Genomic DNA, 19,806 nt, shown 5'->3' on the forward strand with positions numbered 1-19,806 from the left:
ACAGGAAGTGAAGTGAAAAGAGGGAAGCGAGGCAAGGTAGAGAGGGCTTGTTCCCTCACAGCAGCTATCCATTCCACCTCTGAGTGCTTTATCAGTGCATTTTTTTGGTGAAATACAGGACTTCTTTGGAGCACTGCTTTCAAGTGCTGGATATGGCTAAAAGTACATGTATACATTTATGACCAAAGAAAGTGGGCTGTACTTACACAACTGGGGACTCACTCCTGGGAAGCAGTGATGTGGAAAAGGATTTGGGGGTCCTAGTGGATAATCTGCTGGACATGAGCTCCCAGTGTGATGCTGTGGCCAAATGTAATCCTTGGGTGCATAAACGGGGACTCCTAAGTAGCAGAGGTTATTTTAAGTGTTTTTGGCACTGGTGAGTGTGCTGCTGGAACACTTTGTCGAATTCTGGCATCCACAATTCAGAAGGATGTTGATAAATTGGAGAAGATTCAGAGAAGAGCCACAAGAATGACTGAAGTAATCTGATAGTAATAGCTAAATAGATTGATCTCCTTAAGTCTAACAAAAAGAAAGTTAAGGGGTAATTTACAGTCTAAGTACCTTACACAGGGAACACATATTTAATAATGAGGCTTTCAGTCTAGCAGAGAAAGGTGTAACACAATTCAATGGCTAGAAGTTGAAGCTAGACAAATTCAGACTGGAAATAAGGTCTCAATTTTTAACAGTGAGAATAATTAACCCTTGGAATGTGGATTCTTCATCACGGACCATTTAAAAATCAAGATTGGATGTTCTTCTAAAAGATATGCTCTAGGCATTATTTGGGGGAAGTTCTGTGGCCTGGTTATACAGAGGGGACAGACTAGATGATAGCCTTCTGGCCTAGGAATCTATACATTGGCCACTAGTGTTGCCAATACTGCAAGTCCTCTACCTGGAATTGAAACAATTATGACTGAAACATTCCTCTTGCATCATGGGAAACAATTGACAGAAAAATTAATTTGGACTCAGATGGCGCTTGGCCATACAATACACTAGGTAATTGACCCAGCCTCACAAGTGTTTAGATTTGTTACTTTGCAACCCATATCTGTGGCTTTATGAAGTATTTTGCATATTCTAAATAGGCAGTAACTTTACAACTACTAGAGCAATATAAAATCAAATATTGTCAATACAAGCAGTCTGATCTCAGAGGATACATTTTAGTCAAAATGGGACTAATTACATTATAAATCAGAAAGCCCTAATATTTTATGATTATGCTACTGAGGGATACTGTATAATTCCCTTGTTTTGTGAAAGCTGTTTTAATGCAAAAATAAGACTGCCTTTTATACTTGCAGCTTCCACAAGATCCTTAAAGGTATTGAAGAATTCCTCCAGTAATGAGTGGAACAATGATACACTGAAAGGAAACTTACTGGATTCTGATGAATGCAGCCTGAGTAGCAGTACTCAGAGTAGCAGCTGCCATACCTCAGAAAGCATACAGGAATCAAAAACTTCATCTCCTATGAAACGCTTTCCGAGCTGCACATCAGATTTTTCAAACAACCTTGTCAAGGAATCTGATATTCTCAGTGATGATGAGGATGACTATCAGCAAAGCCTAAAGAAGGGCAGCCCTACAAGGGACATCGAAATACAGTTCCAGCGGCTGAAGATTTCAGAGGAGCCCAGTGCTGACACAGAGCACAAGCTACTCACTGAAAAAGAGGCTGGGGATGGTTATAAGGCAGAACATTCAAAGCTGGTGTGTGGGCATCTCTGTCCAATTAAACGAAAAGCAAACGGCACAAAGCATAACATGGGAACGTTACTGGCAATGCAAGAATATCACCATTCTCTTGACGGTCACTCTGACAGTGCAAACTTGGATCTGAATTCTATTTTAGAGAGGGAATTTAGTGTCCAGAGTTTAGCTTCTGTAGTTAATGAGGACTGCTTTTATGAAACAGGGGAGAGGCATGGAAAATCCTAGCTGTGAGTGCTATATGATTTAACAGGTTATTTAAAAATTTTAATAGCCACATAAAATTTGACTGACTTGATTTGCTTTAAAACTAGTGATTATGTGGAAATTGCTGAAAAACTACTGTTGGTTTTGTGCACTAATACATTTTTCCACAAAAATATAGTTGTAAAGGATTCTTAAGTTATTTTAATTTATTGTGGATCAAGAAAAATAGATTAAGCTGGCCAGAGTCTGTAAATTAGTTTATCCCTTTTAAGCAGTTAGCCAGATGATGTTGTGTCCTTTAAAAAGGTGCATTCTAATTATTTTAAGTTATGTGGAAAAGGTGCTGGGGGAATTGTGATCTTAAAGCTTTATTAAAAAAAAAAAAAAAGTCAAAGCAACTTTTCCTTTGGGCATTTTTTTCAGCAGTTTTAATTTTTGCTTTATTTAAAGCAGAATTAAGTTATTTTAAGGTGTTTTAGTGCACAAGTAAAAGTTGCAAGATGCTGTTAACTTTATATATATGTAAATATAAAAAAGCTTGTACTGTAACTTTTATTTGATTGTATTTTTATTTTCTCTACCAACTTGTACAGTAAAAGGAAAATGAGCATTCTGTCTAGTTTCTTGCTTTATTTGCATCTTTCTCCTAGTGGAGCTTTCAAGACTGAGTTCTTTTGTTTGGGATAAAAAAAGTGCACAGAAAGCCTGCTAATACTCTTACTGATTCTTGAAGCTATTTGCCTGAGTGCATTAATACAAGATTTCTGCCCAGTAGAGTGTTCTAGGATAAGAAGAAAAACATCACATTTGTTATGCTGAAATAGTCAGTAAAATTTTACTTTGAAATTAATGGGAGTTTTTTGTATGAGTGAGTCCTTTAGGGAGGCTGGCATTCAGCAAGGTTCTGAAGCATGTGTCTACCCAAACTTTTAGAGCCTGATTCAGCAAGGTAAAGTTAGAGACCAGAGGAGGCTACACCGAACTGGTAGCAGGTTAAGGATCCCATAGTCAGTGCACCCTCTTTCTGTAGAGCAGAATTAAATTAATAAGGAAGATAGGAATGGCCCCTCCCCCAGTATTTCAACAAAAATAAAAGGGTGTGTGTATATTGATGTGTGCCTAATTGTTTTAGTAAAAGACTTTAAGATTACACAACTTTATTTTTAGATGCACAGTCTGTGTTAAAGCTGGTCTTCCCTTTCAGACTGCTCCAAGTGTCCTTTTTTTCTAGTTCTCTTCTTCTGCTTCAATTCTTCTCTGGAGTTGTAACTGAAAAGGGTTGTGTCTTCATCACACATTTTCCTGTATGCATTGCACAGGTTTTTAAAATGTAAAATGGAAAGCTGAGCTGGACGCAGAGTTGGATCCACATCTGCCAACATCAGCATCTGTTCACTTTTTTCCAAGCGTTCAGCTTCTGGAAACAGGATTCTAAAAAGGAACAAGGAAGACATTCAAATAAACATTTTTTAAAGAGCACACAGATATAGGGGTGAAGGCAAAGATTTAGTTCAACATAAGTGTTCGAGTTGGGGATATGCTTAGGTTTAGATGTTAAGGAGATTAATTTTCCAACTCAGTTTCCTGAGAAGAGAAGAAATAAACAAATTTAGTGGGAGACTGCTAGTTTAAAATACATATGTCACATTTACAACAGAATTAAATTACTGTAATAATTAGGAAGGAGAGGATTATTTGGAACAGGTCAATTTTGTGATGGGACTTACCATCTTGATGACTTTTGGTAATCTTAGTAAAAAGAATCACATCTCTTGTGGAAAGATATCCACATTACAACTGTCACCATTACTGTCTAGCAAGCTCAGTAGAGAAGCCAAGGATGGATAGGCCATGGAGACTGAATTACAAAATAAATATGAGATTTGAAATGTTCAAAGGGGAGAATGCACCTGTCATGGAAAATATTGCAGCTTGGGATGGGTCACATTAGATAGTCTAAAATGAGACACAGACTTGGATAGATGTTCAGCGCATTAGCGTAACTAAGTAAAGTTGCTAGTGAAGTACACTAACTGTAAATGTATCAATTCCTTTACATGCCATATGTTGTATAGACACTAACCATTCAGCCTATCACCTTGCTTTCATATAACTATCATATTATAAGGACTCCTGAGTTAGCATCTAGAATTTGCGAATTTCCTTTGACCAGTTAAACAATAAGAGGATTGTGATCCTTAATTAAATGCTAGGCATAGTACTAAGGCATGTTAAGCTGCTACTGGATACAAGAAATGCAAAAAAAAAAAAAAAATATGCAGATTTCCCCCCCTTACAAAGAACTTAGAATAGTATCAGAAATGTGAGATTAAACAAACTGATTTTTTTAATCATCTGAAAATACATTCTTCTTAAAATACAAACACAGCAATGTTTGTATTTTCTGGTCCTCAACAGTTTTCTGAACTGTGTGCCGCACACACTAGCTCATCCTGTGCCTGGCCTCCTGTTCACTTACCACCTCCCAAAAGGTATGTCTGCAGCCACTAGCACGGACAAACTGGCATTGTGTGTTTAGATCAACTGCCAGCACCGCAGAGAATAAATGGAACTCCCCTGCTATGGTGAGATATGGTGGTTGCTGCAGCCCAGAGTCAGATGCAATTCTAGGCTGCTCCACAGACCTAAGTGATCCTCAACATAATTAGACAACCCAACAGGGCTGGCTAAAGTTACAGAAGCACAGCCCCAGCTTCCTGTGAGCAATGCGCTCTCCAGAGCCTCTACAGCATTGCATTCTGTGACTGTGATATGGGTATGCCCCCAACACTACTCAGACAATAGCATACAGCTGTCTTCCTCAGTTTCTGCACTGGACAATTCTCCCCGAGCTTTTACAATAGGGCTTTTATCACATCTATACAACTGCAGCCTTTTTTACCCTGTGTGAAGGGCCCAGAGTGGAGGTGATCTCACTTTTTGCTATTACCTCCCTATGTGTAATAATTCTTCCCCTGTTCCTGGCTAGTAAAATATAATTTAATCAATTTATCTTCACTTCAGAATTTTAGACCTTTTCTTTTGGACACAACCCACACAGGCTCTTGTCCAGAACCTATTTTGTCATTATCTGGGTCAGTTACTTACAGAGCTGGATGTGATGAACCCAGATGCCTTGTAAGCAGTACAAATTTACATAAAGTGAACAAACCTAGAATATGTAACGAAGGCTCCATTATTCTTGATGGATTTAGTAGGCAACAACAATATTGTTCTAAAGAGAATTCTGATTAAAGAATTTACTTACTCCACTCCCCGACAGCAGTATTTTCTTCTGAACTGAAAAACACTTTTAACGACCTTTTCCACCAGCTTAAAGGGTTGCTGTATCTTTGGTTGCACCAAAGGGGTAAAGTGCACTACTGACACATCCACCTATAAAAAAAAAAAGAAATAGTGAGCACAGGTTTTCATTTTCTAATTTTTTCTCCTCCAGTGTACATTCTTACCATTCCTAAACTAGCAGCGTGGGTGTCAGGAATCAGCATTGGGCATAACATAAAAAGATACATTAATGGCTTGAAAATAACTAGCAGATACAGAGCTGTGAAATATTACAATTATTCATGTTCAAGGGTGAAATGTCAACCCTAGGGTCTTGTCTTTCATCTTCAAGGTCCTTCACAAATCTGCCCTTTCCTACTGATCCACCACTTGCTTCTTATTGCATCACATCTACGTGCCCCTGCTGCTCTGCCAATGATACCAGCTTCAACCATCTGCTTGTCTGCTCCTCTCTCAAACATCTTTGTACTTTTTTCCAGTGTCACTCATGTTGGAACACATTCTCAGAATTAATCCATGAAGCTAATAACCTCTCTTCCACACCCACCACAATTCACATTTCTGCCAATAATATATAGAAGAAATTAGCCAACATTTACAGCTAGGCTGAGGGACAGTTGAGGAAAGTCATATTTATATATTACAAATCTTGCTCACCCTTCATTATATGTTTCAGTTTCATATGGTATTAGGGCTTGAGTAGACTAGGGTACAATGAGGAACATCTGAATGGGTTAGCCAACATGTTTTAAATCTCTAGTATAGCCAAAGGCAAGTTGCATTTTAACAAGTCTTAGCTACTCTGAGGGAGCAAGTTTGGGGGTAAGTTCAAATGATGAATGAGCAGCATAGTTACTGCTAGTGCACTACAGTTCTTGCAACAGTTCATCTGTAATCCTTGTGTTACATGTTTCATATTTTAGTCTTATTTTTTATAATATAAAAAGTAAGCTCTTTGGAGCAAGGACTGTTCTGGGTTTGCATACAGCCCCTGAAATAACGTAGCCTTGATCCTCATACGTAAGCATCAAAAAAGTACTGAAAGTAAAATGAAACAGTGACTTCCTACTGTACATAAGAATCATCATAGACAAATTAATCTGATTAAATTACTTACCCATGAGTACTGACTAGGCTAAAAATTTTCATTCTGAATAATAAGGAATATTGGATTGTAGGGGGTAAAATTTCAAAATAAAGGATCAAATTCTACTCCGTTATACTCTGTTTCTTAAAACAGCTAGTTCTAAAGCACACAAGAGTCTCTTTGATTTAATCCTGAGTAACAGGAATTTGTTCAAAAAATAATAGTTGAGTATCTAAGTAATATTGAAAGTAATACAACAAAGTAAAAACATCTTTATAAGAGGGATCAGACTGAAAATTAGTATTACACTAGTACTAAAGTATATTCAACTTTAAGGATGAAGTGTCCAAGCAGTAAAAATATGTAATTTCTCATTAAAATCAGTTAATGCATTAGAGAACAGGAGATCAGCCAATGCTGTACTTCTCTTTTTTTTTAAAAAAAAAAAAAAAGGGGGGGGGCAGCACAAGAATTGATCCTGGGAATTACAAAACAGTGAGCCTCTCCGATGAAGTGAGCTGTAGCTTATGCTCAAATTTGTTAGTCTCTAAGGTGCCACAAGTGCTCCTTTTCTTTTTGCAAAACTAGGCAAACTGTATTTAATACAGAGTTATAAAACAATTGGATGAGGAATGTATGATAAGAAACTAGTATGGTTTCTCTAAACAGCATCTCCTCATCCTGTCTGAACCCACATTTTCTGTTTGAAGTCTCACAAGAGATTATTAAAAGCAGCTTACACAAAGCTCTACACAAAGCTTTGGTACTGATTTAAAAATGTTGGGGTTTTTTACTTGTACAGCTCCTGGAGTAGATGCAGATATACCGATATAAAGGTGCTTACACTCCTTCGCTATGCAAATAACTATACTGGTAGAAGCACTTTTATACCAGTATAACGGTGTCCACAGTAGGGGGGCAGTGGTATAGTTAAAACAGTACAAGTTTTGTGGGTAGATCAGGCCTCCTAGGGTGACCAGACAGTAAATGTGAAAAATCAGGATAGGGTGGAGGGGAGAGGTAACAGGCGCCTAGATAAGACAAAGCCCCAAATATCGGGACTGTCCCTATAAAATCAGGATATCTGGTCACCCTAAGGACTTCGTAGGCAAGGGATGAAAGGCAAAGTACTATCATGAATCAGAAACTGATCAAAAAACACAAAGAGATTAAATGGCATATTTTTTTAACATGGAAAGAGGTTATAATAGTGGGGGGCCACCTAGGATTTCTATAATTATCTGGAAGTGAGGGTGAACAGCAAAGTGGAAAAATTCTTTAGGTGAGTCAAGAGTACAATGGATTACGAGGAACTTCAGAAGGACTTTAAAAACCCAGGTGATCGAGCAAAAATTGCACATGAAATTTAATGGCAACAAATGCAAGGGAATCCACGCTGAAGATGCATCTTAATTACTCAAAACATTGATGGGCTCAACATTAAAAGTCCCACAGAGGAAAAATATCTGGGCCTCACTTTGGACGGTTCAATGAAGACTTGTGTTCAAAGTACAGGGTCAGTGGGAAAAAAACCAACAAGATTTTAGGCTGATAAACACTAAGGAATAACACTTAAAATATAATTCCATAATACAAACAATGTTATGCCCACACCTTGAAAAAACTGCATTCATAGTTTTCTGTAAACCCTGCTTCCAAAAGAATATAGCAGAAAGAGAAGGGCAATCCAGAGAGTTACAGGCTTGGAGAGAGAGAGAGAGAACCAAGTGATCCTAGGGATAAAGCAGTGGATGGGACTCTTAAGAGACTTGGATTCTGTCCTGGCTCTCCTACTGACCTGCTATTTGACCGTGGCAGGTCACAGCAGCTCTCCATGTCCACTTAGACCTTTTGTACATCTTCTCTATTTAGACTAAGATCTTTAAAGAAGGGCCAGTTTCTTACTACGTGTATGTATATAGAATAATGGGACCCTGATCGTGGTTGGGGCTTCTAGGCACTAAAGAAATATAGATAATAGGAATAATAATAAAATGCAGTAAATAAATTACATAAGTTCCAAATAAGGTGATACTGAAAAAGAGTAGAAAGGAGAGGAATAAGGGCACATTACAGAGATACATAAATAAGAATGAAAGAGAGAGAGAGAGAGAAGGTCAACGGAGTTTTCTTGTTTATCTTTTCACACAATACAGGAACAAGGTGATATCCAATAACACTGAAAGGCAACAAACTAAAACAGGTAAGTGTATATATTAACCACAATACATAATTAACCTATGGAACCTAATGCCAAGAGTCAGTGTGGCAATGAAGTTAGCATCACTGAAAAGGAATTAAATATTCAACTGAATAAGAATGTTATTTGCAGTTATACTAGATGTGATAAAAAGGATATCAACTCTCATGTTATAAGATGTAAACCAACTATTAACTGCTTGGGATTAGAAGGAAATGTCCTTCACAGGCATATTAATGCATATTTGTCTACTATTGAAGTTTTACACCTCCCTCTGAAGCATCTGGTTATTGGGCTATGTCAGACTAGATGGAGCACTGGTCTGGACTGGAATGACAATCTGGTTACTACACTCAAGTAAATCCAGAAAAATTCCACCCATCAATTAAAAAGATTCACATCAGTGTAACTGAAAACAGAACTTGGCCCCAGGAGTATATGCTGTAGTCCAAAAAAAAAAAAAAAAAAAAAAAAATCATGAAAAGACAAATGCACATCCGAATTAATCTGCATTTGCAAAATGGGTACTTAGCTGGGAAAATTCAGCAGTGGAACATGCAAATGCTGGTTTGCATATGCAAAAACATATTTTACATGCACAATCAGAGTGACTATTAGGTGACTGTTTAAAATGTAACCCAAGACATAAAACACACAATTTTCATAAAAATAATAGGTAACAGGGCCAAAAAAACAAAAAAAACACCCCACTTGGGTCATCCACTCTGCCCCCCTTACATTTTGTAGAATGACTGCAAAGTGAGATATGAATCCTTGATTTTGGAAGTAGGAGTTACCTTTGTAAAGAAAATTTCAGAAAAAAATTAAATGCAATTTACAATTTAGAAGGACACTAGCTTTCCTTTGGAAGAAAATTTGCAATCTCATAGCTGACCAGCAGTATTTTCAGCTTCTAGGGGAAAAACCACACACACACACACACACACACACACACACGCACACCCCACTCTTCAGCATTCACTCAATTACAGGAACCATTTGCCTTAGAAACCTAGGAAACTGCCTGGTTACTATGGCAACAGATAAAGGAAAATGCTTTTTACTTGTAATTGGACACTTCCTTTAAATTACATACATTATTATCCTGTTCTTTCTATGTTACGCATATTAAAAGGGCTAGAATAGCATAAGCCAGCGTAGTGTACACAAATGCATTTAAAATATACAGATTCATTTGTTTATCTTATTATCAGCTCCTTTTACTTATTTTCCAAATATTTTTAATAGACAAGAAATAATTACAAATAAAAAAATAAAGTAAAGTAATAATAAAAGCTAAAAATGTTTAAAGTTGAAATAAACTGATCTGCCAACAGTGTAACAACACTCATTACCACCCGTCTTTCCCATAGGGTCTCCTACTATGATGGAGATTCCTGCCACATGATACAACAACTCCGACACAAACATATAATTTAGCTTAGATCTGCCCATTCCCTGGACAGTGAAAACAAATGAACTAAAGAAAAATATGTTTATGCGCCAGTCTGTTATCACTGTTCAGGTAAAGTAACTCTACCGCTTACCCAGCGGTAGCAACAAAATTCAGATTATGGAAAATACACGTCTGCAGTAGAGCAGTGCTAACTGCAAACCTAGATACTCCTTTCTGAGATTCAGTTTGCTTTCCCAACAAGTAGAACGTTTTAAAACGTCACCAAAATGAGAGGCATCAATTGCCTTCACTCTCAGTAAGATGGGCACAAGCCAGCATTCTGAGGAGACAAGAGTTTTCAGAACTGGGGTTTTAGCTGTCCACCATAAGAGACAAGGGACAGCTGTATATTTTGAAAACGGAACTAATTTCCTCAACGTTTGTCTCATTCACATCTGGGGTTTTCATTCAGGTCTAACCCTAGTGAAAAATGATATTCAGGAAAATATTCTTTTCTCATTTGCAATTGTGCCAACTCACTAACACCAATGGACCTGATTCTGATATCACATCAGCTTGAGGCCCAACATTTGAAAAATTTCCCTGGAATTTCTTTGCTTTTGTGCAGTAAAGTTAGAACTTCAACACTGATGTGGGGTTTTGGAGAGTGGGGGTATATTTAATTTCCTCTTATTCCCCTCACCCCTCTCAAACAGCAGAACAAAAGATGCAACATCTCTTTGAAAAGTTTTAGTTTTACAGGCTGTATTCACTCAAAAGATTAAAAAAAAAATATCTGGTGCACTATAGGATTTCACTGAACTGAACTAAGACGACTACAAGTAGGCAACAAAAAGCCCTCAAATTGATTAAATCTAAGACACTTATAGGTCACTGCTTTATGGATCAAAACTTACTTATCGTTTCTGGTCTATGAGAGGTTATGGAAAGTTGTACATATTACACAGTAACTGTAATATTGTGGTTCAACATTAAAATACTAACTCCGTAGAGTTCATTAAGTTACAAAAGAAAGTCACCCCCAGGTTATATGATGACCCCCTAATATTCTTTATAAGAAAGTGATAACACAAAAGCATTTTAAGTTCTCCCAAATCCTGCAACACAACCATGTTCCCCCAGAGCTCATGAATTATACGTCTTTATCTCATAGCACAACCAGAATTCACCTCCCCCCCCCCCCTTTGATTTAACATGTTTCTTCACATTGACTTGTTGGGGCCACTTTGCCAGTGCTCTGCATTTATCATGTAAGCCTCCATGAGCGTTACTACTTTATTCATTCATCCAAGTTCAAGGAAAGACAATCAACTACTGGAAGATCCACAGAAGACTAAAGACTGTTAATGAAAGGTATGTAAAATATGAAAATCATACGGAATTGTATGCAATATTTCTAATCATGAATTAAGCTTACTGTATAAATCTTACTAGGAACTGTAAAATCATATATATGGTTATCTCTGATATAAAACTCCTTTATTCTGACTCTCAATTCCATTGAAATCCATTCTAAAAATCTCTTCTTTAAAACGCATACATCTGTAAATTTTCTAGATTCTCAAGAATTTTCCTGTATTTGCCAAATGTTTATAGTGTTCCTCATGGGATCTGGATATCATTATGTATTTAGGACAAAGGGTTTACATGTGTTTTTCTCATAATCTCTTTGCTTTTGCTCACTAACAGTGTTTCTCTAACACAACTCATTGAACAAAGTGGTCCTTTATTCTCTGGTAGATGGAACTAAGAGAGAGAATGGGCAACAGGGCTACCCTTGTGGCAGGAGAGAGAAAAAGAACACACAAAGCAATTTTTTGCTTAATAAAACACCAATGCTATTTTATATGAAGAACAGATCTTTGCATTCTAGAGAAACTGTATTTCTACAGGGCACTGACGGTGAAGAAAACATCTCAGACCTCACATTCAGTGGTAAGTGCTACGCAAACAGAAATTGAAGATAGTATTTTTATTATGGTTCACAGTGTTTATACTAGGTTTTATAGTGCTTGGAATTTACCATACACCTATTAATTACAATATACAACTACTGCTAGCAATGTTTGCAGGCTTGAATATGTTGAAACTTACAAACGAAGTAGCGAGAAAGGCTGATAACTCAAAACCCAAATGTGCTGATCAAGCCACACTTTTAAAATGAAAGTTTTGAGCTGATCTAGCCATGCAAATTAGCCCTGTAAATGGAAGCAACACCATGCCTTTGCAGGGTCCTGTTACAACTAGTGCAAGATGCTTTTGCTGAAGAATTCTTGGTAGTTTGAGCAAACTGAAGGGATTCTGAAAAAGGGGAGGGAGGTCTTCTGACTGGGTGGCCTGAGTTACTGATGTTAAAGCTGGAATCACTTTTTCTAAAATGTGTACTTTAACTGTTACAATTTGGCTAATGTATCAACTATATGTCTGGAAAGATAAAGAACAGCCTTTTAAATGACTAAAACTATGCTAACTACACACAGAAATTTTAATTTCATTCACTAATCCCACACACTACACTAATCGTTATTTAGTAATCAAGTAATTATCCAAAAAGTCTATAATGGGTAGTGCTTCCATACAAACACTGATCTAAACTAATTTCACTTTGTAGTACATAATAAATTAATAGCAAACTATTTAAGAAAAGCTTGTGTTCCACTGACTTCAACTTTCCCCAAATACTATTTCTTGTGACTTTTCCTTAAACCTCTGACATTAAAAATTCCATTTGTTTTCATTTATACATGTGAAAAAAAACAGACGACATTTTTAAAAGTGTTCAAAAAGCACTGATCTTAGCAATCACATTGCAGGAGTCCAAACTGATGCCTCTCCCCTCCCTGTGGCTCTCCTAAAAGCCCCAGCCAGCCAACAACAGATATAATTTCATAAAGCAAGCTTTGCCTAATCCTGGCCTTCCTAACAGGCTCCAGCGACTCCAAGTTGCCTTACTTGGGATGACAAACAGAAGTGGCCTCATTTCTATTCAACCTGACATCCAGAAGATTCAATCATTTTAAAGGGAATTGTGTCCACGCTCATAGATATATATCCTTGGTATTACTTTACTGCAAAGATTCTGGCTTTTGTTAATGTCACCTGACTCTCCAGCTGTAACATGAGTAAAAAAATTCCTCTTCAATACAATGAGTTTTTAAAAAGTGTCAGCCTAAGCAGCAAAGCTGGTATGTGTTTATGGTCAGAAAAGTGAAGATGTAAAAAAATGGCACTTTCTTACACAGCATCTCTGTTCCCTGAGTATTCAAAATTATACAGTTTGATTTCAGTGACAAATTTATTACCTTTAATTCTTGTTAGTTTTGCACAACTGTCATAATTATGGAAAAGTGACTAGATTCTATTCTGGTATGTCCATCAACAGAACTTTTCACTAAGGTCCCAGTTCAGGAAAGCATCCCTTTTAGGGCAGCTTATGCTTGAATTTCTGCTAATGGAATTTAAACAAGTGTGTAAGTGCTGTCCTGAACAGGGATAGAGTTAAGCATAGGCTTAAGTGCTCTCTTGGGGCCTAACATCCAACTACAGATTCTTTATTATTGTGGATGCTGAGCAACCCAGAGTGCAGAGGTTTGATTTTCAGATCTTTAGCTGAACTGGTAGGGTTGGTGAGTTAGGAAAATCGTAATTTTATTTGTGAAATTAGCAAGTTTGATGTAAAAGTTAGCAAGACACATAAATGTGAAACCCCACAATCAATCATTTCACACATCAACTGCACTTCAATAGTATTTTTTAAAAGGTTTGTATTTAACTAACCTCATTATGATATTTTATAAAAAGGGTATAAAATACTCAATATCAACTCCAGCTACAGAATGCCTCCAAAATTGTTTCACTCTTTTGGGTACAAATGCCCTCTTCCCTCCCTTCCCTGTAAAAGTAAGTATTTAATCAGTTAAATACATAATTGGTTTTCACAACACATACACTTTGGTACACAACAGGCTCCCATGTGTAAATATATACTTTTAGTTCATGACTCATTCATATAATAGTACAAATGAGGCTTTTTAAAAAACAAAAACACTCTCATCCCAGGAAGTGCCCAACTTATCAAGACAAGAAATAAGGCTGTCCCACCAGACATTTTGTATGTTTTTTTTTTTTTTTAAAATGCAGACAGCACATACTGGCTTCTCCTACTATCTCCCTGGAGCACACTATGCATTTGAAAAAAAAAAAATAATAATCAGGCTTTCATTTAAGAAGAATCTATTACTTCCTAAATGGGCTATACTATATTTAGAACTGTTTGGTTTTTAATTGTAGGCCTTTGTCCACAGATGTAGCAGATGTCAATCAGGCTAATGTACATTAGCTCCACATGTAAAAATAATGTTTTTGTTGAATCAGCTCTCTCCAGATGAATGTGCATAATTGTAATCCCATCTCCACCTCAGTAGCTAGATTTCCCCCCCACAAAAATACCTAAGGCAGTTAGTCTTCTGGCCCTCTTACTCACATTGGGACTGATCCTGTACTACTAAAGTCACTATGAGCCTTGCCACAGACTTCCGTATACACAGGATCAAGCCATATTAATCTAGATGGAATAAACCCCAGATTAAGGTACAGTTGGTATAAAGATGACAGAATCTAGCCTAAAAGTTGTATCAGAGAAGTAAGGTGGATGAGGTAATATCTTCTATTGGACAAACTTCTGTTGGTGAGAGAGACAAGCTTTTGATCTTACAGAGAGCTCTTTTTCAGGCCCGGGAAAAGTACTGAGTATGTTGCACTGACACTCTTAGTATCTTTCCTAGGCCTGAAGAAGAGCTCAGTGCAGCTTGAAAGTTTGTTTTCTTACCAACAGAAGTTGGTCCAATAAAAGATGTTACCTCACCCACCTTGTCTAATATCCTGAGACCAACACTGCCACAACACTGCACACAAAGGGTATATTGTAAATTAACCCCAGGTTTTTTCTCCTAGTCTTAGCAATCTAGGGTTGCCAGATTTGGTTGGATATATTCCTGGAGGTCTCATCACATGACAATCTTTAATTAAATATTAATCTTTCATTCCTGGAGCCTCCAGGCCAATTCTGGAGGGTTGGTAACCCTATAGTGATCGGAGATGAATAAATTCAAAAGTCACTATGAACTGCTCTTCTTTTTTCTTATTATGATAAAAAAGTGTAAACAATAATATTAAAATGACTGGGGGAAAGTGTTTGTTTTCGGGCCAAACACTTTATTTGGACATCAAGCTTCAATTTTAGGGAAAGCTTTTTAAGGCAAAGACTTGGGCATGATCTTGCAAGGTGCTAACCAGCCTCAGCTCCCAAAGGCCCCAGGCCTTGATGGCACTCAGCACCTAAAACTAGATACAAGGAATTACTGACTGGAATCCCTTAATGTCACAGAAATACCACAGATCCAACATTATATAGAAACATAAGACTGAGGGATCGGTTGAATCATTATTTTTGTTTGTGCTGACAATCATAACACTGCTGCTAAAATCTTCATGTGATCTGAGGATCATGTTTCTGAAACTAAAGAGAAAATTCAGAAAAGATTTACACAAATGATAGCCTAATTGTAAATATATTTTAAATGAAATTAACCCATCTCTTCACTCCTCCCAAAAATCTGTAATTCGGTGACCGTATTAGACAGACACAAGAGTGGTTGCTATTTTTAAACAAGAACATTTTAGAACAAATAGAAAAGGTTATCAATATTTAAAAAAAAAAAATCAATAAACATCTATAGGCCAATTCCTATTACACAATTAAGGTCAAGTACTTGAAAAGTAAAATATACTGTCCCCCAGATGTCTATTAAATTCTATAATTTTATATACAGCATTCACTTTGCCTAATAAGCCAAAAACCTGGATGCTACCATTAAACATGACTTTGGTGGAGGAAGTTTTAGCTTATGGCTTAGTCACATATGAAAGGGCAGCTCTTTCTTGTGATCAATCTCTAAAACACTGTCCATTTGTAAACATTTACATTCAAGTGCCTTGTGTACAGCCGCTCAGCTGTTCTGCAGGCTTCTCATCTACTGCAGGGTCATGCTCAGATACTCATTCAGATAGCTCTAATTTTAAATGCAAGCTTTTTTGTTTCCTGATTTCTCCTTTCTTTCCCCCTGCCCTTCTCCTCCCCTTTTTCTGTCACACACAGACGGCTACAGCCTTGGCTGGGAAGCTATCAGCCAGTTACATATGTTTACAACAGAAGAGGAACGGGCACACAAAGGTGACAGAAGATAATCATCATGGCATCAGCAGGTCTACAGTTCTTTGCTTTTATTCTAGCTTTGTTGGGTGTTTTCGGTGCCATCACAGCCACCTTACTGCCCAACTGGAAAGTAAATGCAGACGTGGGTTCAAATATCATAACAGCTATAACACAGATGCAAGGGCTCTGGATGGACTGCACATGGTACAGCACCGGGATGTTTAGCTGCACTCTGAAATATTCAGTCCTATCCCTCCCTGTCTACATCCAGGCTGCACGGACGACCATGGTCCTGTCTTGCATCCTATCAGCTTTTGGGATCTGCATCTCCACAGTAGGAATGAAGTGCACAAAGTTGGGAGGGGACAGGGACATCAAAAGCTACACCTCTTTTGCTGGAGGGGTCTGCTTCATTCTTGCAGGAATCTTTGAGTTGATACCAACATCCTGGTACACAAGAGAGATAATTTCAAATTTTCTGGACCCAACAGTCCCAGAGAGCAGTAAAAATGAACCAGGAGGAGCTGTTTATATTGGATTCATTTCAGCAGGACTTCTGTTCATTGCAGGTGTGATCTTCTGCACTTCCTGTTTTAAAAAGCAGCAGGGAGCATGGATTTACCCTACTAAGCAACAACAGTTCCCAGCCACACTGCAAGAGAACAATGCAGGCTACAACCTAAAGGACTATGTGTAAATATAGTAATGTCTATCAGCTGGGGCTTTTTTGTTTACTTTAGATTTTTTTTAAAACAAAATACTTAACTGTTCTTAATGTCAGGGCTGCAATTACATTTTAACAAGGTTTTTTTATTTTTAATTAAAATCAGGAAAAAAGATGGCAGGAAATAAAGCATAAATATCTGCTGCAAGCACTATTTTGTGCTGATTTTTCAAACCAAGTTCTTTGGCTTTCCAACTGAAATTTTCTGAAGAGAAAGGAACCAATTTAAACAGTACAATTAAACTAACGGTTAGCTACAGCAGAGACAGTTTATCACAAAAAGAAATCTTTTCAGCAAATACAGGTATCAGTAATGTACCAAAATTTGTGATTTATTTTTTAGAATTTTATTTTAATTCTAACGAAAACAAACCAAAACCAACTCTCCATCTATGTGAAGCCCCATGCATTGCTTTTAAATCACAGCCACATCTGCCTTTAATTTCCAGCTCCCAACTGCCATGGTAACTAGATTTCTTTTTAAAAAACGCAGCCACATTGTATATTGGCATATCAGGAGCTGAAGAGCGAACGCTGCCATTGAGATATTGCCAAAAATGGCCCCAAAAAATCCCACCTGCTGTGGGTTCCATTTTTTATTTTAAAAGAAATGTCTACTAGGCAGTCTCCAACTGCTGGCAACTAACACCAAACAAACGTTCGGCTTAAGGATGAACATGACAAAAGAAGCGTCGTCATAACCGAGGACATACTTGGAAGCTTTAACCCACTGGTTACAAGCTACACATTTAGGCACAAGAAAAATCTGCATCCTCCTTGACTTCTATCTTCCTTATTCTACAAAGAGAGTCACCAGCCTTTAACTAATGGAGTATTTCACCTACTGTTATTTATTCATTATTTATTGAACCCTGTAAATTTTTGGCCCTTTTAAAATTTAATTTCATAGAGCCTGATCCAAGACCCATTGAAGCCAATGGATCAAACCCACTGCAATATGCCATACACAGCAGTGGTCAATGACAGCATCTTAGTTTACAAAGACTGTCAGTTTAAAGAAAAGGAGTATGTGTGGCACCTTAGAGACTACCAAATTTATTTGAGCATAAGCTTTCGTGAGCTACAGCTACAGCTCACTTCATCAGATGCTAGCTGTATCTCATGAAAGCTTATGCTCAAATAAATTTGTTAGTCTCTAAGGAGCCACAAGTACTCCTTTTCTTTTTGCGAATACAGACTAACACGGCTGTTACTCTGAAATTTGTCAATTTAATTAACTTGGTGAATGTTTCTAAAGCCTCAGAACCCTCTTTCCAGCATGCATAACTTATTGGACATTGTAGAAGATGTCTCATGACAAACATTGTCCTAGGCGTTAAAAAAAAAAAGATGTGAATTTGCTGATGTAAGTGAGGGGATAAAAGAGGAGTGGTTAAATGTCTGGAGATACGACTCTGGACAAGTTCGTCACAATTCTGTCAGGTACTATAACATGTCTTGTTTATTCTTATACAGCTTTTTAGTGCTCAATTAGCTCATGATTCATTGAAATACTATGGTAGAACTGTAGTATAAAATAGATTAATATAGTAAGCATCAAATAAAGACGAATCTGAATGGTGTGGAAGGAGTGAAGCTTAATCTTTTGTTGTGGGCTTTTATAAAGAGAAATGCTTTTGTACACACAATGATAGTGTCTATCATATATCCATTAGCTCCGAGTTATGGGTACAGAACTTGCCTTATATTATACGTTAACAGTGAGCATTTGAATTTTCTGCCTATTTTATGAAGTAGTTTGTTTTATACCATCACTGGCAACTGTGCCAGATCAGCAGTAATTCAGTGGTGCAGACTTAGCCAGAACCAGAACTGAAAAAGCCAAAGTTATTTAGGGACAGTGGCCTAGTGCATCGCAACACTCCAAGACAGTTGTATTGAGTTTATGTTGTAATAGTGTACACATTTAGGGGTGTACAGTTTTCTTTAAACACCTATATTTTTCTGGAGAATAGATTTGAGGTATTATTGTTTCAAAAATATTTGGATGTCAAATTTAGTGGCATGTCCTGTACTTAATCAGGAGCATCTGTAGCCTGGAAATTTAAATCAGTATTTTTTAAAAATCATGAGAAAACAAGAACCAAAAGAGAAATTTTGGGAAAGACCCAAAAAATATTTGCATGTTGTATGCAAAACTGAAGACTACAATAGTTACATAAGCAGCTAAGAAAGACTCCTTTGCCAAGACTACTTATATAGAAGACTCAGAAGTTCCTTATTTATCAACGCAAAATCTAAGCAAGAACTTTGTTTAACTCACAACAAGCGCCTCAATGACTTTCCAAGAGAAAAAAAAGCAACTCCACATACAGTATTGTTATCTAATTAAGGTTGTATGGTAGTCAAACTCTCAAGGATCATGGCAAAAAAAGTTAGAGGATAAATCTACAACAAGACAGCAGGAATCAAAGCAAAATGTGGCAAAAGGAGTGTGAAAAATATCTGCAATGTTTTTGTCTGCTGATTTCTATGTTTCTTTTGATCTTGCAATCGTCACTATTTGCTTTAGTTTAGAGAAATATTCAATAAATAAAAGCTTAACTTTAAGCACGTTGTCTTTTTTGAAGGGAGCTAATCAGAGAAAGACAGGGGATCACAGGATTTCATTCTGATCAATCCACTGCCAGCTAACTGCCTATCAGCAGTCCAAGAGCCAAATACTCAAGTGGTGGAGCTCTATTTAAAATAGGAGAGTGGGAGGCAACATGGAGCCAATTACAGCTACTTGAGTCAGGAGGCTGATTTACTGTAGCCCCAGTTTTGACTACACCAATGCTGCCATGCTCCCAACTAGCCTCCTTTGCCGGAGAGGAGGGCATGACCAGCACGAAGTTGAGATTTGGGCCCCAGCTCTAGATTTTCCTCATTCGCTCTCAGTTCACACATTTCTGGTATAAA

General features: G+C 37.3%; 3 protein-coding genes across 8 annotated transcripts in view; 2 read left to right on the forward strand and 1 right to left on the reverse strand.

Annotated features, from left to right (window-relative positions):
* TIAM2 (TIAM Rac1 associated GEF 2) overlaps window positions 1-2,546 on the forward strand; it is a 228,203-nt gene extending 225,657 nt beyond the window's left edge. The window contains 1 exon segment of the mRNA XM_038394827.2: window positions 1,320-2,546. Coding sequence (XP_038250755.1) covers window positions 1,320-1,957 — 638 coding nt within the window. The 3' untranslated portion in view covers window positions 1,958-2,546.
* TFB1M (transcription factor B1, mitochondrial) overlaps window positions 2,475-19,806 on the reverse strand; it is a 45,276-nt gene continuing 27,944 nt past the window's right edge. For all 6 annotated transcript variants that reach the window (XM_038394829.2, XM_038394828.2, XM_038394830.2 and 3 more), the window contains 2 exons: window positions 5,205-5,332; window positions 2,475-3,367 (listed from right to left, as the gene is read on the reverse strand). In XM_038394829.2, the coding sequence (XP_038250757.1) occupies window positions 3,118-3,367; window positions 5,205-5,332 (378 nt within the window). In that variant the 3' untranslated portion in view covers window positions 2,475-3,117. The remainder of the gene's footprint in view (window positions 3,368-5,204; window positions 5,333-19,806) is intronic.
* Window positions 11,643-17,914, forward strand: CLDN20 (claudin 20). The gene is made up of 2 exons (XM_043511233.1): window positions 11,643-11,881; window positions 16,104-17,914. Exon 2 carries the CDS (start codon window positions 16,198-16,200, stop codon window positions 16,855-16,857), a length of 660 nt encoding a protein of 219 aa, XP_043367168.1. The 5' UTR covers window positions 11,643-11,881; window positions 16,104-16,197; the 3' UTR covers window positions 16,858-17,914.

The sequence above is a fragment of the Dermochelys coriacea genome, chromosome 3, assembly GCF_009764565.3.
Source record: "Dermochelys coriacea isolate rDerCor1 chromosome 3, rDerCor1.pri.v4, whole genome shotgun sequence".
Lineage (NCBI taxonomy): Eukaryota > Metazoa > Chordata > Testudines > Dermochelyidae > Dermochelys > Dermochelys coriacea.

Excerpts from the sequence above, each read along its gene's own strand:
- CLDN20 (XM_043511233.1), top strand. The coding sequence starts at position 16,198 with ATGGCATCAGCAGGTCTACAGTTCTTTGCTTTTATTCTAGCTTTGTTG.